At 32.6% G+C, this 14,552-nt stretch overlaps 1 protein-coding gene and 2 long non-coding RNA genes across 4 annotated transcripts; 2 read left to right on the forward strand and 1 right to left on the reverse strand.

Annotated features, from left to right (window-relative positions):
- Positions 1–760: 760 nt before the first annotated feature.
- Positions 761–1,853, forward strand: LOC145116756 (uncharacterized). Its single transcript, XR_013712287.1, has 2 exons — positions 761–1,173; positions 1,486–1,853. It is a non-coding gene; the product is annotated as an uncharacterized LOC145116756 (long non-coding RNA).
- Positions 1,854–7,401: 5,548 nt separating this feature from the next.
- LOC145116900 (wax ester synthase/diacylglycerol acyltransferase 11-like) lies at positions 7,402–14,299 on the reverse strand. Of its 2 annotated transcripts, none has more exons than XM_079053205.1 (6): positions 13,473–14,299; positions 9,248–9,320; positions 9,101–9,168; positions 8,168–8,380; positions 7,957–8,023; positions 7,402–7,860 (listed from the first exon to the last, which is right to left on the reverse strand). In XM_079053205.1, the coding sequence occupies exons 1-6, from the start codon at positions 14,205–14,207 to the stop codon at positions 7,799–7,801; spliced, it is 1,218 nt and encodes a 405-aa protein (XP_078909331.1). In that variant the 5' UTR covers positions 14,208–14,299; the 3' UTR covers positions 7,402–7,798. The 2 variants fall into 2 exon arrangements, with proteins under 2 accessions (XP_078909331.1, XP_078909330.1); XM_079053204.1 differs by having other exon boundaries at positions 7,957–8,094; positions 13,473–14,296.
- Positions 11,337–12,217, forward strand: LOC145116901 (uncharacterized). Its single transcript, XR_013712369.1, has 2 exons — positions 11,337–11,881; positions 12,055–12,217. It is a non-coding gene; the product is annotated as an uncharacterized LOC145116901 (long non-coding RNA).
- Positions 14,300–14,552: the final 253 nt, after the last annotated feature.

Below are 14,552 nucleotides of genomic sequence, written 5' to 3' on the forward strand. Positions count from 1 at the left end.
AAAGGTTTGTGCCTCATTAAAGATTTTCATAAGTACGTATAGAATTTCCCTTGTATAATCATCCTCGAAAGGTTTATGCCTCGTTAAAGTTTTTCATACTTTCTTGAATTATTCTGACATAATACTCACCTTTTTAAGAGTCCAATTTTCTTGGAAAATTGGTGCATGGCTTGGAAGAATCACTTAGGCTAAGAGGTATTGAGGGGGCAAGCCATGCATGGGTTCCTATGTGGCACACTAACCCACTAGAGAACACTACCCCCAAGGCTGGTGAGTTGGTTGTGGAGTGGTATAGGAGACAAACGAAGACGCATAAAATGATTGGTTGAAGCTTCGACATTTTCTTTGATTGTAGTTAGACAAAATAAAAATAAAAATAAAAATACTTTTTTCAAATTAAAAAAATTAAAAGATAAATAAAATAGAGTGGTAACCATTTCCAAATGTTAGTGGTTTGATAGTGAGCTTGTAATGGAACTGACGTGACCGCTAAGTTGGCAACACTTTTTGAATGGGTTAAATGTGACCACTCCCCGTGACCTTAAAAAAAAACTAGTGGTTACCCTGGAAGAAGAAAGAGCCGCCTTCGACGCTTATTTGAACATTATTTTATTTTGATCAGGTTAGTTTCTACTATATATAAATTAGTTTCAACTTTTATAATATTTCCTATTCTTATTCTTAATTGGTGGTAATGTAGTATTATTACAGACGAGCCCAATATTATGTGGCGCTTGTGAAAATTGAGGAAGCTATTGAACATACTCCAAATTACTAATATTATTAACACCGGGGAGTCAATAACCGTTTTTTCATTTACAATCGTCGAATCGCTTCAATTTTTAATCTCGACCGTGTAAACTCTCTATTTACAGTTAATTTAGGGCAGTTTGGCAGCCCTCATCCTTCTCCCAACGTTCACTTTTCCCCATGTTCTTCAACCTCCATTGCAGCGGTTCCTCTCCTGTGTCTAAATCTCTACCTTCGTCATTCTCTATAACTCCTCCCACGTTCCCCTGCACACACGAGTACATCTTTATCTCCCCACAACTCAACCTTCAAACTTCCTCGAACCGCTCCTACTTCCTAATCTCTCGAAACTCTAAGCATATAAATAGAGCTCCTACTACCTAATCTCTCGGAACAGACATATGTGCTCCCATTCAATTCCAGGTATCGATTCCCTCTCAAATTATGCTTTGATTTAGAAGGTTTACTATAGTTACTCTTCAATTCTCTTGCTTCATCTCCCCCATCAAAGTGATTAGCTTCAATTTTGTTTTAATCAAAACAATCTAATGTTTTGTGTTTCTACTCACATCTCGTCCACCATTTGATATCAGGTTAGTTTTTAGGGTTCTATGAGTTAAAATATGTTGGTTCGTAGAAGTACTTCTCCGATTTGTTTAATTTATTACTCCTTACATGGGATTGATTAAATAAACTTATGTTTCTGCTTGTGGTTTTCTGTTGTGTTGTTTGTAGCATAGACTGATGGTTTAGGGCTTAAATGAAGAAACTTGAAGCCACAGAATAGGGTTGATCTTTATCTCTAATAGGTTTTATTGTAAGAACCTTTGTGATTCAAAGATGCTCGTAAGAAGACATAAATTACTGAATCATAACTGTTGATGCTAGCTTGGGTTTAATATGCCCCCTTATTGGTATCGCCCTTCTGCTTCTGAAACTTTCTCTAAAACTATTTTCCATATTCTAAAAATTGTTTGAAGTGTGAGTAAGATGTTATATTCTTGATTAAATTAAGGTTGTTATAGAGAAGATGCACAAACATTTAGAATAACTATAGTAAACCTGAAGCTTCAACTTTTGAATTTAAATTCTCTGTTGGGTGATGGCGACTGATCTGGTTCTCATAATCTATTTTCCCCCTTATTTTGTTTTATCTAATTGATTTGCATTTTTTTTTATTTTAATTTTGGTGATGTTTCGGTAGATTATTAAGAGATGTGTGGTTTTGATTTTACTGATGTTTTGATGTAGGTATGATTTAGAGTCTCATTTTGATGTTTTGATGTATTGATGTAGGTATGATTATCATTTTCATTTTTGAGTTTTATATAAGGGTGATTCTTATAGTCAATAGCATACCGCATAATCACTAGCATACCACATATAAATGCATACCATACATATCAGTAGTGAATCTACAATAAACACTACAACTAACTGAATGGGCCGGCCTTGGTGCCTTAGACCCATTGGTATGGTGAGAAGACTCACCTGACACTGCTGAAGTCCCGCGAATAAAACTCTAACTGCTGGATGACAGATTCCCAAACTGTCAACACCAAACAGTACCCAATTAATAATTGGGTTCCAAGCCCAATGTCAAACTCACACTCCAAAGGCCCAATAGACAAGTAATGGGCCAAAGCCCAACATATGGCCCAATTTTCCAAATTGGGCCCAAACCTCTACATGGACTTACTTTAAGGCCCAACCAATTATTCTAGTCCAAACAATTGGCATTTTGATGGCCCAGTAGCTAATAATCCTCAAGGCCCAATTATGACCCACTTATGGCCCAATTTTCCAAGTTGGACCCAAGCCTTTCCAATGGGCCTTATCCTAAAGCCCAATAATTTCCTTAGTCCATAAATATGATCCCAATTGGCCCACAAAGGCCCACATCAGCTTAGTCCAATAAATGGCACAATAAGAACCCAAAACCCAATTAGGGTTTTTCATATGAAATGACGGTTAGGATTAAGTGTTCTATCTTAACCCATTAAGGACTTAATCCATTAAGGACTTAATCCATTAAGTCCAAACATACAATGAAATCGGGCTTGAGTCATCACTTCACTCCAATGGTCCAAAATGCGGGTCCCGATAAGTCCAGACCAATAATCCCAAAATTACGGTTTTCCAAACCCTATTTAGGGTTTCCAACCCAATCATAGCTCAATAGGCCCAATAGCTAGGTCTTTTGATCAATTAGGTTTTATTAGGCCCATTAGGGTTTCATTGGGCCCATTAGGGTTTCTTTGGGCCCACTTTGTCCAAGCATCCCCAAACGAGTCAAAACGCAAACGAGGCACACTGCCACCCAACACGGCGGTTGGTGGCGGCAGGAAGTGGCAGCCACCACCTCACGGTGGTGGTTATGGATTTTTCTATTATTATTCCGGGCACCATTTACAATTTACAACTCAATCCAAATAAAACACACACACACACATACTAATAAAAACACACACACAGCCACCCTTGTGGTGGCCGGCGGTGGCACGTGGTGGTGGTGGCCTTCTCCGAATTTCGGGCAAACGAACACATACCCACGTGACCTACACTGAAACACACCCAAAGATACACACACGCGCCCGAAACAGTAACACCACTACCAACCTAGCGGGGCACGACGGTGGCAGTGGGCTGAGCTTGTAAACGGCAGCAGCGCTGGCAATCGGCGGCAGTCGTGACGATTGGCAGCAGCTTGTGGGGAAACAGCCGCATGGATGCGACGGCTACATCGAAACCCAACAGCAGCCGGTTCAACTGTCCCTCCCACGACCACACTATCAGTTCTAACTCTCGTCTTTTCCGGCGAAGAGAGTAGTGGCTGTGGCGCGTCGGCAGGAAGAAGGAAGAGAACTCGTCTTCGTCGTCGGCGGTGCAGCAACGGTGGCGACCCTTCGACTTCGACGGCGACAATGGTCTGTCGTGGTTTGCGTCCTCGAGTTTGCCGGTGACCGGAGCAGCAAAGGTTCACGCTATGGCGTGGAGATGGCGACTGCGAATGCATGAAGAAGATGGTGACGACTGGGAATAGTGAAGTAGGGTTAGGGTTTACCGGTGGTATTAGGCTTATATACCCGGATCCTTTAAGATCTATCCCATAATCACATAAATGACCCCTCCTTCCATTATTCTTTCCAAATAAAGTCCGAAATTTACCTTTTTAACCCAGCCTTCCGAAATCCTTTACAAATTAAGTCTAATACTTACAAAATAGCCCCTTAGCCTCCAAAATCTTTTCAAAATAAATACCAAAATTACTTTTTAACCCCCGTATAATCCAATTTATAACATTTGGCTCCCCAAAACCAACACCCCACTAAATAATATGGATTTAGGGCGACTATTCGTTCATCAATTTTATCTATTTATTTATTTAATAAACAGGATGTTACAATGTTAAAATCCTGTCACTACTCAGCCCCCGTGGCCATGGAGGTTCACCTACAATGACTCCAAGACATGAGACATAGTCTCATGTTCGCAACGGGGTATTAGTCGATGCACGAAACCCTCGTTAGGGAAGTTGCTTTCCAAAAACAAAAAACAAAAAAAAAAACTTTCTTTTAGAACATTTTAAAAACATTTCATAAATTTTGTATACCAGTTTAATACATTTTATAACATTTTAAAATACTTTTGTTGAATTACAAGTTTAGAACGTTGTATTAAAAAAATTAAAATTTTTATAAAATTCTAATTAAAAGTATAAAAAAGTTGTAATAATTTTAAAACATTTACATTATATATATATATATATATATATATATATATATATATATTTGTTTTTTTATTTGCAAAGTAATATTTTCTTTTTATTTTTTACATACTATTTACTTTAAAAATATTGCATATGCTTAAAAACAATATATATATATATATATATATATATATATATATATATATATATATATATATATATATAAAAGATGCTATATAAAATCTTTCACAAAAATAAAAATATATTTATTAACTTAAAAGAAAATTTTAGAATTGATAAATGATTAATTAATATTTATGATAGTAAGTTTTTGCGAAAATTAAATTAGTAGAAAATTGATTTATCAAATCAAAAGGCTATAAATAGGATAAATAATAAATCATTATGGATGCTTAAAAATAACACTTAGAAAAATAATACAAACAAATATGAAAAATACAATCTCTATTAAAAGTGGCGAAATTGACTTATGAGGGTAATTAACTTTCCGTTTTGTTTACATTTAGACAATTTTTTTTTAATACATTTGACCATTTAACTTATTTAATGTGTTTACATGTTATTATTGTCAAATGAGATAGCCGGTAACAATGTTAATATGTAAACATATTTAATAAGTTAAATGCTCAAATGTGCATTAAAAAGTTATCTAAATATGAACAAAAACCAAAAAATTATTACTCTCATAAGTCATTTTCCCAAAATCTAATTACATAATCAATTTTTTTTCGACACAATGTATGAATATTAGATTGCATATTGTCCAAAAAAATGGCAAGAAATGTACAAATTAAATATTATGATGCGTATAAGATGTTAATTTGATCATTATACATTTATTGATACTACCAAAGTACCAATCACTATTTTATCTTTATAAAACATGGAAATTTTCAAAGTTAACTGTCAAACCAGAAATATATCAAAATCACTGATTTGACTTTCCTTTTTTGTTATTCAATGGTTTAAGTTTTTAGGAGAAACCTAATCTCTGTTCCTGTTATTTACATATTAATTCAATTTTATGATGATAAGATAATCCTCAAAGGTATAATTCCACTCTTTTGAGTTAACATACAAATGTGATGATTTTTTTTTTTGTTTTCAGTTTCTTTATATAATGGAGGCATAAGGGCACAATTTTCGAATCTTAAATATAATCAAAATGTACAAACGGTTATATGTTCGCGTTCTCCTCCCTAATTCATTCGTTTTGATATACCATATGTACAAAACAAATTAAAGATAAATGAGAAATTATATGTTAAAACGAGGTGTTTGGGAGAAATTAACAAGTGGGTTAATAGTGTTTTTTGTTTTATCCTACATGGGTTGAAGGGAAAAGAAAATGACTTATAACTATAAAGGTTTCTTAGTTTTGTAAACTTAGGCACAAAGACTCTTTTACTTTTGATTAAGAAAAACTCTTCTCAATAGAAAAAAAAGGAGCCAAAGCAATGGTAACAAATTTTATTGTCACTTAAGATAACCGATGATAATGGTAACACTTGAATATATTTAACAAATTTGATTACCAAATCTATACAAAAGGAAAAAAAACAAACGTAAAAGTAATTATTCTAATAAGTTAATTTCCCCACTATTTATGGCTCACTTTTATCTAATTATTTTTCCACCCAAAAGCTATTGAATCCTTCAAAAATCTTTAAGCTCGAGATATTAGAAAAGGTATACCCAGTCAACTTTTTTCCTAATGGCAAACATTTGAATCAGATAAATATAAGGTACACCCCATGCCATTGTTTCATCTTTTTTGTTCATGGGGTTTTTCGTTTACATGTCGATTTTCCAAAGAACATACAACAATGTATAGCCTCGTGCGATTGCAAATTAATAATATAGTGGCACTGAAGAAATAGTAATATTTTGCATGTTTCAAGCAAAAAGAAGTTGTAGAAATATTCGATAGAGGCAAAACTCTGGTCACACTTACCAAAGCTCGGCAAAAATTCTTCTACAGCTACACATGTAACTTCATATAGCCATTGATATCCATGTTACAATCAATACAAATAAATCAAATAACTCAGTGAGGCAATACATCAAACAGCTTATCCGCATAACAGAGCCCATCTTCCATTATCTTTCTCATAAATCCTATGTATTAATAGATTCTGGCATATTCTGGCCAGTATCATATTGACATGCCAGGATTTGCATTCAACAGTACCATCTTGTGGGACCCAAAAAGATGGCAAAACACACCTCACCTTCATTTCGTCAATTGGACACCATCAAAGAAGGATTCAAAGTATGGGTCTTATATTATCTTCTTACATCAAGATTCATTTGAAAGTTTGTATAGAAAACTTAAAATTGTTTGTTACAAGAGACTAAATTTATAAAACAATCGGTAGAAGATGAGAGCCAAATGGAAGGTAACCGATTTGGATGATTTAAAATCTTGAATTACCCCAATCTTCATCCCACTCTGCAGATGTCTCTGGAACTCCAGGTTTCCAGCCTTCATCTACATGGCCTTAAATCATACATTTCGTTGAGTTACTTTACATTTAAGTAGTCAAAGATCAACAATAAAAACCGTTTCCCGTTTGCTTTTTTTTTTCAAAAGTATAGAATGGCTTGTAACAAAAAGAGAAAGAAAGAAAATGAGAAACCATGCACTTGAATTTTAAGTTTCTATAAAAGATGTGAGATGATGTTTTTTTGCAATGGTAAACGGTTTTTATTACAAGCCATGTACATGTTTTTTGCAATGAGCTTTTCAATATAATTTATGATTAATGTTCTTATAGGAGGTTAAAGAGAACTCTTTTGAAGGTTCAATACCACGTTCATTTCCTAGACTAGTCTCTTTGCAGGAATTGTAAGCCTTTATTCTCCAAATAATATATAATTCTACATTACAAGTTGGTATTTTGATCTTTTAATTTGCATACACTAAAAATCTAAAATCAAACTGCTCTGGTTCTATAATGTTACAGGAGGATACACAGTTACTTTTACATTAAACAACTGAAGACTAAATAAATATAAAACGCCTTATGAGGCTTACAAAGATGAAGAAAAACTGACCACTAGTAGATAACTTCTACCACTAAAGTAACTACACTTAAAGTAACTACACTTAGGAAAGATAAAAGCGATAGACATTTAATAGAAAAAGGATATAAACATAAATTGACCAAGCCAATCCTGCACAGGGCACGTGTACATGAGTATGCTTTAGGTGTTGTACTTTAACATTCACATCGTATTTTCAATGCAGCTTCCTTCATTTCTAACAGCGCATCTTCGAAACATTTTGCTAATTTTTCTGGGTAAGGAATGATGTCTTTAGCAACAAGAATTTGCATGTCTGCCTTTCCTGCATAACTCACCATATGCATAGTAATTGCCTGGATATATAAAAAAATAAATAAATCACCATCATTAAATTGAATATTTATACCATATATTCATTATTAAAATACTAACAATTTAGAAATTATTACATGTGGTAAGCTTGAAGACGTGGTTCTGATGTAGGTAACCGGGACGCCTGCAATCATAAACTCTTCTCTAGGGCCAATCACATTTGAAATTGTGAAGCTAGTGTTACAAGCTATCCTGTAATTAATCGAACTTACAAACTGAAAACTAAAATTATTAGCGTGAACATAATGCAAGATTAAGTTATTAAGTTATTTGATAATTTTATTTCACCTTTGGTCCCAAGCATTTCATAATAAAGCAACCGATTTTGTATGATAGAAAAGCTTCTAAAGAGAACTTCTTCCTGTCTATCATCATCTTGGCTCTCTTCAAATATTGCAAAGGATCAGACCCATTTGTATGGTAATAAATTGGTAAGAGCATCAGAGCAAATTTGTTTCCCCACCTTGATTTTGAACCACTTTTCATTAATTCAGTGAATTCCTATCAAATTGTCATAATATTCATAATTTATTATTTTAAACACGAACTAGGTTTTGTTTATGTTCATTCGTTTAAGTTAACCGAACAAACGAACTAACACAAACAGATAAATGAATAAATTTTTTTGTTTAAGTTAGTTTGTTTAAGAAATTACATTGCATGTGTTCATTAATGTGATAAACGAACATAAACAATTATCAACTAACGAACATGTAAACATAACTGAACAAAAATATTCAAATAAAAACCGTAAAACTTGACCGCTGATATGTCTGATTGTATTTAACAGTGCCACTTTGATATTTTTACAAAATCTAGAAGTTGTAAAACGTGGCACTTTGATAATTTTACAAAATCTAGAAGTTGTAAAACCTAAACTATTCTTAGAAGCTTAACTTTCACTATCACCAATTTTATAATATATATATATATATATATATATATATATATATATATATATATATATATATATAAAATGTAATATAGCAATATAAAATAAACAAAAAAACGTAATGAATGAACGAGAACATTGGTTGTGGTTATTTGTTTGACTTAATGAAAGAAACTAAGAATTGGACCTTTAATTTGATTTTTTTCTTACATGTATACCATTCCATAACCCAACTATAATAGTATAGAGACTTTCATCTTAGTGTAACATAACATTTGTTTTCAATGTGATGAAAGTGAATTGAGAATAAATATTAGGAAGTATATAACCTGGAGTCCTTGTGATGGCCTCAGATTAACCATGGCGGCACCGGTGATTCGAAGTCCTTCTTTAATAGCTACAAGAGATGGAAATTTTATTATGGAATATTCATATAAATTATAAAATAGAAAGGCTATAATGGAATGTTTATTTACGTTTTGGTGAGTGATCATCCAAATATCTTGATAGCCCCGATGATATTACACCAAAAAGGACGTCGTTGATCGTCTGCAATAAGGAACACAGAATTTGTACAAAAGTTAATCAAATTTATAAAAGAAAATCATGATAACGAGTTTTTGGAAAGTAAAAAAAAAAAAAAAAAAAAAAACAAAAAAAAAAACAAAACCAAAACCAAAACAAAGTTACAAATTTTTGTGTTGACAATTTTGGAGAAGTATTTTTTGATTAATTTATGTGTTTTTTCATCGTGATATGAAATATTGGTCTATATAATGTCCTAACATTATGTTACTATATATAGACATTGCATTATTGCTATTCGTCCTCACATGGGTTACCGTTTGAACTTTTTTACAAATTATATTAAGGGTTGGTTCGTAATAACAGTGGTTCGTTAGTCGTCCAATATTGTACGTTGTAACTATTGCTAATTAACCATGTTCAATAAATATGTAAATTATTTTTTAAGGTAATAAATAAGTATATATTACTACAAAGTTATAATAATAATAATAATAATAATAATAATAATAGAAGGGTAGTTAAAATATACTATTTTTTCTCTTAGATTTTTGTGTTTATGTATTTCAGACCCATCCGAAAGGGTAGACAATAGAGGCTATCGTTCAAGACTCATCTTTTAAATGAGCCAAAAAATTTTATAAGCTTTATTGATATATTAGACAATATCGATCTTGAAGATATTATTAATAATTTTGTATCTCAAAAAGCTAGAATAAGTATTTTTCTTTAAATATATGAATTTTTGTAATCGAAAATATTATATTTAGAAGCTAGTATGAATAATTTTATTTCAATTATTGAGTTATTATAAAAAAGTTAATGAAATTTATATATTTTAAGAGTTTTTTTCGTCTGTCGTTTTGAACCCAAAATATGTTTAGAACGGCCATGATGTATTTATTTATATTTAATCTCTAAATAATATCTAAAATATGTGTGTTATATAGTATTTATAAATTAAAAATAAAAATACAATTAATAAAAAGTAATAGGAATATTAATAATAAAAAATAATCATTACTTAATTATTACAAGTATTATGGTGTCTATTTAGTAAAATATTTTGTTTATTTAGCCAACCTCATAAAAAAATAATATATATTAAAATAAAGAGATGATGTTTCTTTTTGACGTTTTATTTCCTTACATTTTTTTAACGTTTTGTTCAAATGATTTTTTCTATTTTTTACTTTTTGTTTGAATATATTTTTATAATACTTTTTTTTACGTTTTGTTTGTCTATACTTAATACAAGATTATGTTATGTCCTTTTATAATCTGGTTTTTTTAAAACTCAAACTTATTCCAACGAAATGAATAATTATTAAAATCTTTAAAAAATCGGATAAAGACTTTCGAAAAAATAGTTTTTCATCGGATAAATATCTTGATTTTTTAAAAGTGGTTCTCGTGTGTGCACATGTATAACTCAAAAACCAATAAAATGTCAAAAAAAAAACACCATTAAGTAACGTATTTGAACAAAAAGTCAATATAAAATAAATATAATATTTAAAAATATAAAGATAAGCAAAACGTTAAAAAACAACATTGTATTTGAAAAAAAGCGTAAAAAACAAATACTAATAATAAGACTATATATATATATATATATATATATATATATATATATATATATTAAATTTTAGATTCTTTCTGAAATCTGAAATATCAATCTGAAATATATTTTTAATAGAAAAAATATTTTGATTTGACATAAAATAGTATGAAATTCCAAAAAAAAAGGTTATTTTTTTAGTAAATAACTTTAAATTATTATTTTTTTTAAATTGTACATTAAAATAGTTAGTTTTATATGACAAAATTGCAAAATTGGTTCCTATGGTATACATTTTTTTGGATTTTAGTCCAAACCATGACTTTTTTGGATTGGTGGTCATTTTGAGCTAGTTTCGTTGCGTTTTGGTCCTCTGAATAGTGAAATGAGTGTAATACACTTGGGTATTTTTTTTTCATTTCTTTTTTAAATCTAACACTAATTTATTCAATTTAATAATTAAAAAAATAAAAAGGGTCTCTCTCTTTCTCTCTCTGTCTCATAAAAAACCCATATTTATTAACCCTAGATCTGATTTCCCTTTCCTTTCTCCATCTCCACTGAGTTCTGCTTATTCGTCGATTCTCCAGCTTCGACGAGTCTGAGTCGCCGATAATCGATGAATTCAACAAACTATAATTCACATCATCTTCTGGAAACAGATGGTCCTCCTCTGATTTCTCATTCTCTTTTCTCCATCTGATTTCTCCTTCTCTTTTCTCCATCTCTACTATCCACTGAGTTCTGCTCCTCCTCATCATCCACCATCGTCATTGCCACACGGTCCTACTTTTGGAAACACAAATTTGTATTGGAAAGAAAATGACATGGGGAATTTGTTTTGGGTGTTCTTTTATTCATCTGTGACTGATTTGCAGGACGAATAATATGGGTATGTAAGAGAAGAAGGAGGTCGATGGAAGAAGTTCAAAAGCCACCTTCATCCGCATCTCTTCTTCCCATCGTCGGAAACCACCTCTTCCCCAATCTCCCTTCACTGCAGGGCTGCTACAACACCACCACGGTATATCATCGACACTATCCTCCTTTCTCCTTCTCGATTTCTCTTTTTCTCTATCATCATCCAATATCTCGGTTTGAATTCTGGTTTGGTTTATATGTTTGATTTGTGGATTTGATTTATGGGTTTGAATGGGTTTTGATCTATAGGTTTGTGTTTTTGATTTCATGTGGTAGAGTTTGTTGAAGTCTTGTCTAGCGGATGAAGGAGAGAGAGTTTCAGATCTGGTGAACTGATGAAGGTGAAAACTGAATGAAAATAGTGAAGATGAATTTTTTTCTTGAACATAAGCCCCATTTGGATTGTATATTTGATCTAATATGAAGATTTTCTTGGGAAGATCAATTGATGGAGAGAGAGGGTGGGCCTCATATTTTTAATTAATAAAACATTAAATTAAATAGAAAAAAAAGAAAAATATATCAGAAAGGCATTACAGTCATTTCACTATTCAGAGAGACCAAAAAGCTTAAAATGACAATCAATCCAAAAAAATCGTGGTTTGAACTAAAACCCAAAAAAATACATACCACAGCAACCATTTTTACAATTTTTTCTTTTTATAAATATCCATTTGTTTAATATTATGTCTACCATTAAACTAAGCAACCTCACACCCATAAGCACACATAAGTTTGAGAATGTAGTTGCTTAAGGGTGAATGGAGTCGACATAGCAGGGTAGGGTAGATGGCCGACAGTATTCGTGGGCACGAATCTGAACAACAGAGGACATCTCTTATTGAAGGTTATTACGGGTTAACTAAGCCGTGAAATAATCTCTCTCTCTCTCTTATTTAAAAAAATCATATACTCATATAAATAATCCTTTATAATATTTCAAAACCACACATCTTCTTTCATCCCATTCCAATTCTTTTAATTTTCACAATAATTCAATTTAAATTCAATTTCATTTGAAATGGATGTTATTCCTAGCCAGTCGAAAGATGTATATAATGGTTTATACAGGAAGAAGTGGAGTCCGCATCAAATTGCTTCTAAATAGAAAGACATGTGGGAAAAAGTTAAAAAGTTTAATGTTATTTCACCTACAAGATGAATGTCCGGGAGTTCGTAGTTTCCGATAAATGCCCGGGAGTTCGTAGTATAACATGAAAAATTTTCGATACGAGGCGATGTGAAATATTTTTTAAAATCACTCTAGATTTAAAAAAAAAACAATAATTGTTGTTGGATTTAATTTGTTGTTTTGTCTTTTAATTTACCGTGTGTTTTCTTTTCATTTTATTGTTCTTTTTGGATTTAATTTACATTTTATTGTAGTATTATTTTTAATTAAATGCTACTTTTATTTTTATTTTAATACTTTTTTTTAGTTTTAAATTAGTAAAACTTTAATCTAAAATATAAAAAGTAAAATAAAATGTGAGTGGTTGGGAAGGATAGAAATATGAGTTTGTATGTGTTATTAGATGTGAGGTGGACAAAAGAAAAGGGAGAAAATGTGACAACAAAGTGAGTTGGAAGGTGTTGGAACAGTGGATATCCTCCACCCTAATATGTATATAGAAGGTTTTCGATATGTAACTATAAGTTTGAGATTAACTACTTTAATGAAATATGAAACTTACTGTGCTTACGAAGGCGTTCTTAACCATTTTCATATCATCAAGGCTAAACCTCGCGGTGGCCAGTTTCCTCGGCCACAGCTCCACTCCTGCTCCGCCTCTCACCACCGTCTTCTTGTCCCGAACCCACATAGACCTCAAAAAAAACTCAAACGTATAAATCAACGTAAACCATATCATTTTCAGCAACTTCCAGAATCTTTTTCCGGCACTCTCTCTCCGGTCGCTTCTAGAAGATGGAGGTAGTTCGATCGTCGGCATCTTATCGGCGTCGCTGACTTTTCTACACATAGTCAACATCAAAGACAGGAGAGACACTCCGTCACCGAGCGAGTGATGGAGACGCAGCACGACGCACTTGTGCGCCGGCAAGATATGTACCTCCCACAGAGGCTTATCGGTGCTGAGCGGACATGAGACTGTTAGGTCGGCGATGTAGTCGTTGACTGCCGCCTCGTCGTCATCGTTGCTGCCGTCAACGGCGTCAGGGAGAAAGATGATATGCCGGTCGATGTCGAGTTCGACTTTTTTCCAGCGTTCACGGCCATGATTATCTTTGACCAAAAGGCTGGTGAATCTTGGGTGGTTTATAATGAGAGAATCAGAGATGACAGATCGTACAAGTTGTATTCCGACAGGACGATCTAGTCCGAGAACACAGTTGATGATCTGATCCATTGCCGGCTGCACCAACACGCGGCCAGCGGGTGTTAGTGGTTCGTCTACATGAATATTCATTCTTAGGGACAGATTCAGGCGTTGGGTCGTGTTGGTGGTTTAGACACAGGGATTTTTCTTGCGTCAATTTACACCTTATAAATAATAGCTTGTGTAGCTAGGTTGTCTACGTAATAAGATATTTTTAGTTATGTGTATTTTACACTCCCTCGAATATTGACTTTTTTTTTTTTTTTTGCCAAAAATAGACATGCATGATCTTCCTTACGTATCTCAAGAGTGATAAAAAACTGAGGAAGTATACACATGAGTTGTACCAAAGTCTAGAGAACAATTACCAACACACTCATTTTTGTCAAACTAAACAAACAACCAATCATGATATGCCAGATATTTCCATTCCCA

Source organism: Lactuca virosa, chromosome 5, assembly GCF_052849685.1.
Source record: "Lactuca virosa cultivar CGN04683 chromosome 5, Lactuca_virosa_CGN04683_v6, whole genome shotgun sequence".
Lineage (NCBI taxonomy): Eukaryota > Viridiplantae > Streptophyta > Magnoliopsida > Asterales > Asteraceae > Lactuca > Lactuca virosa.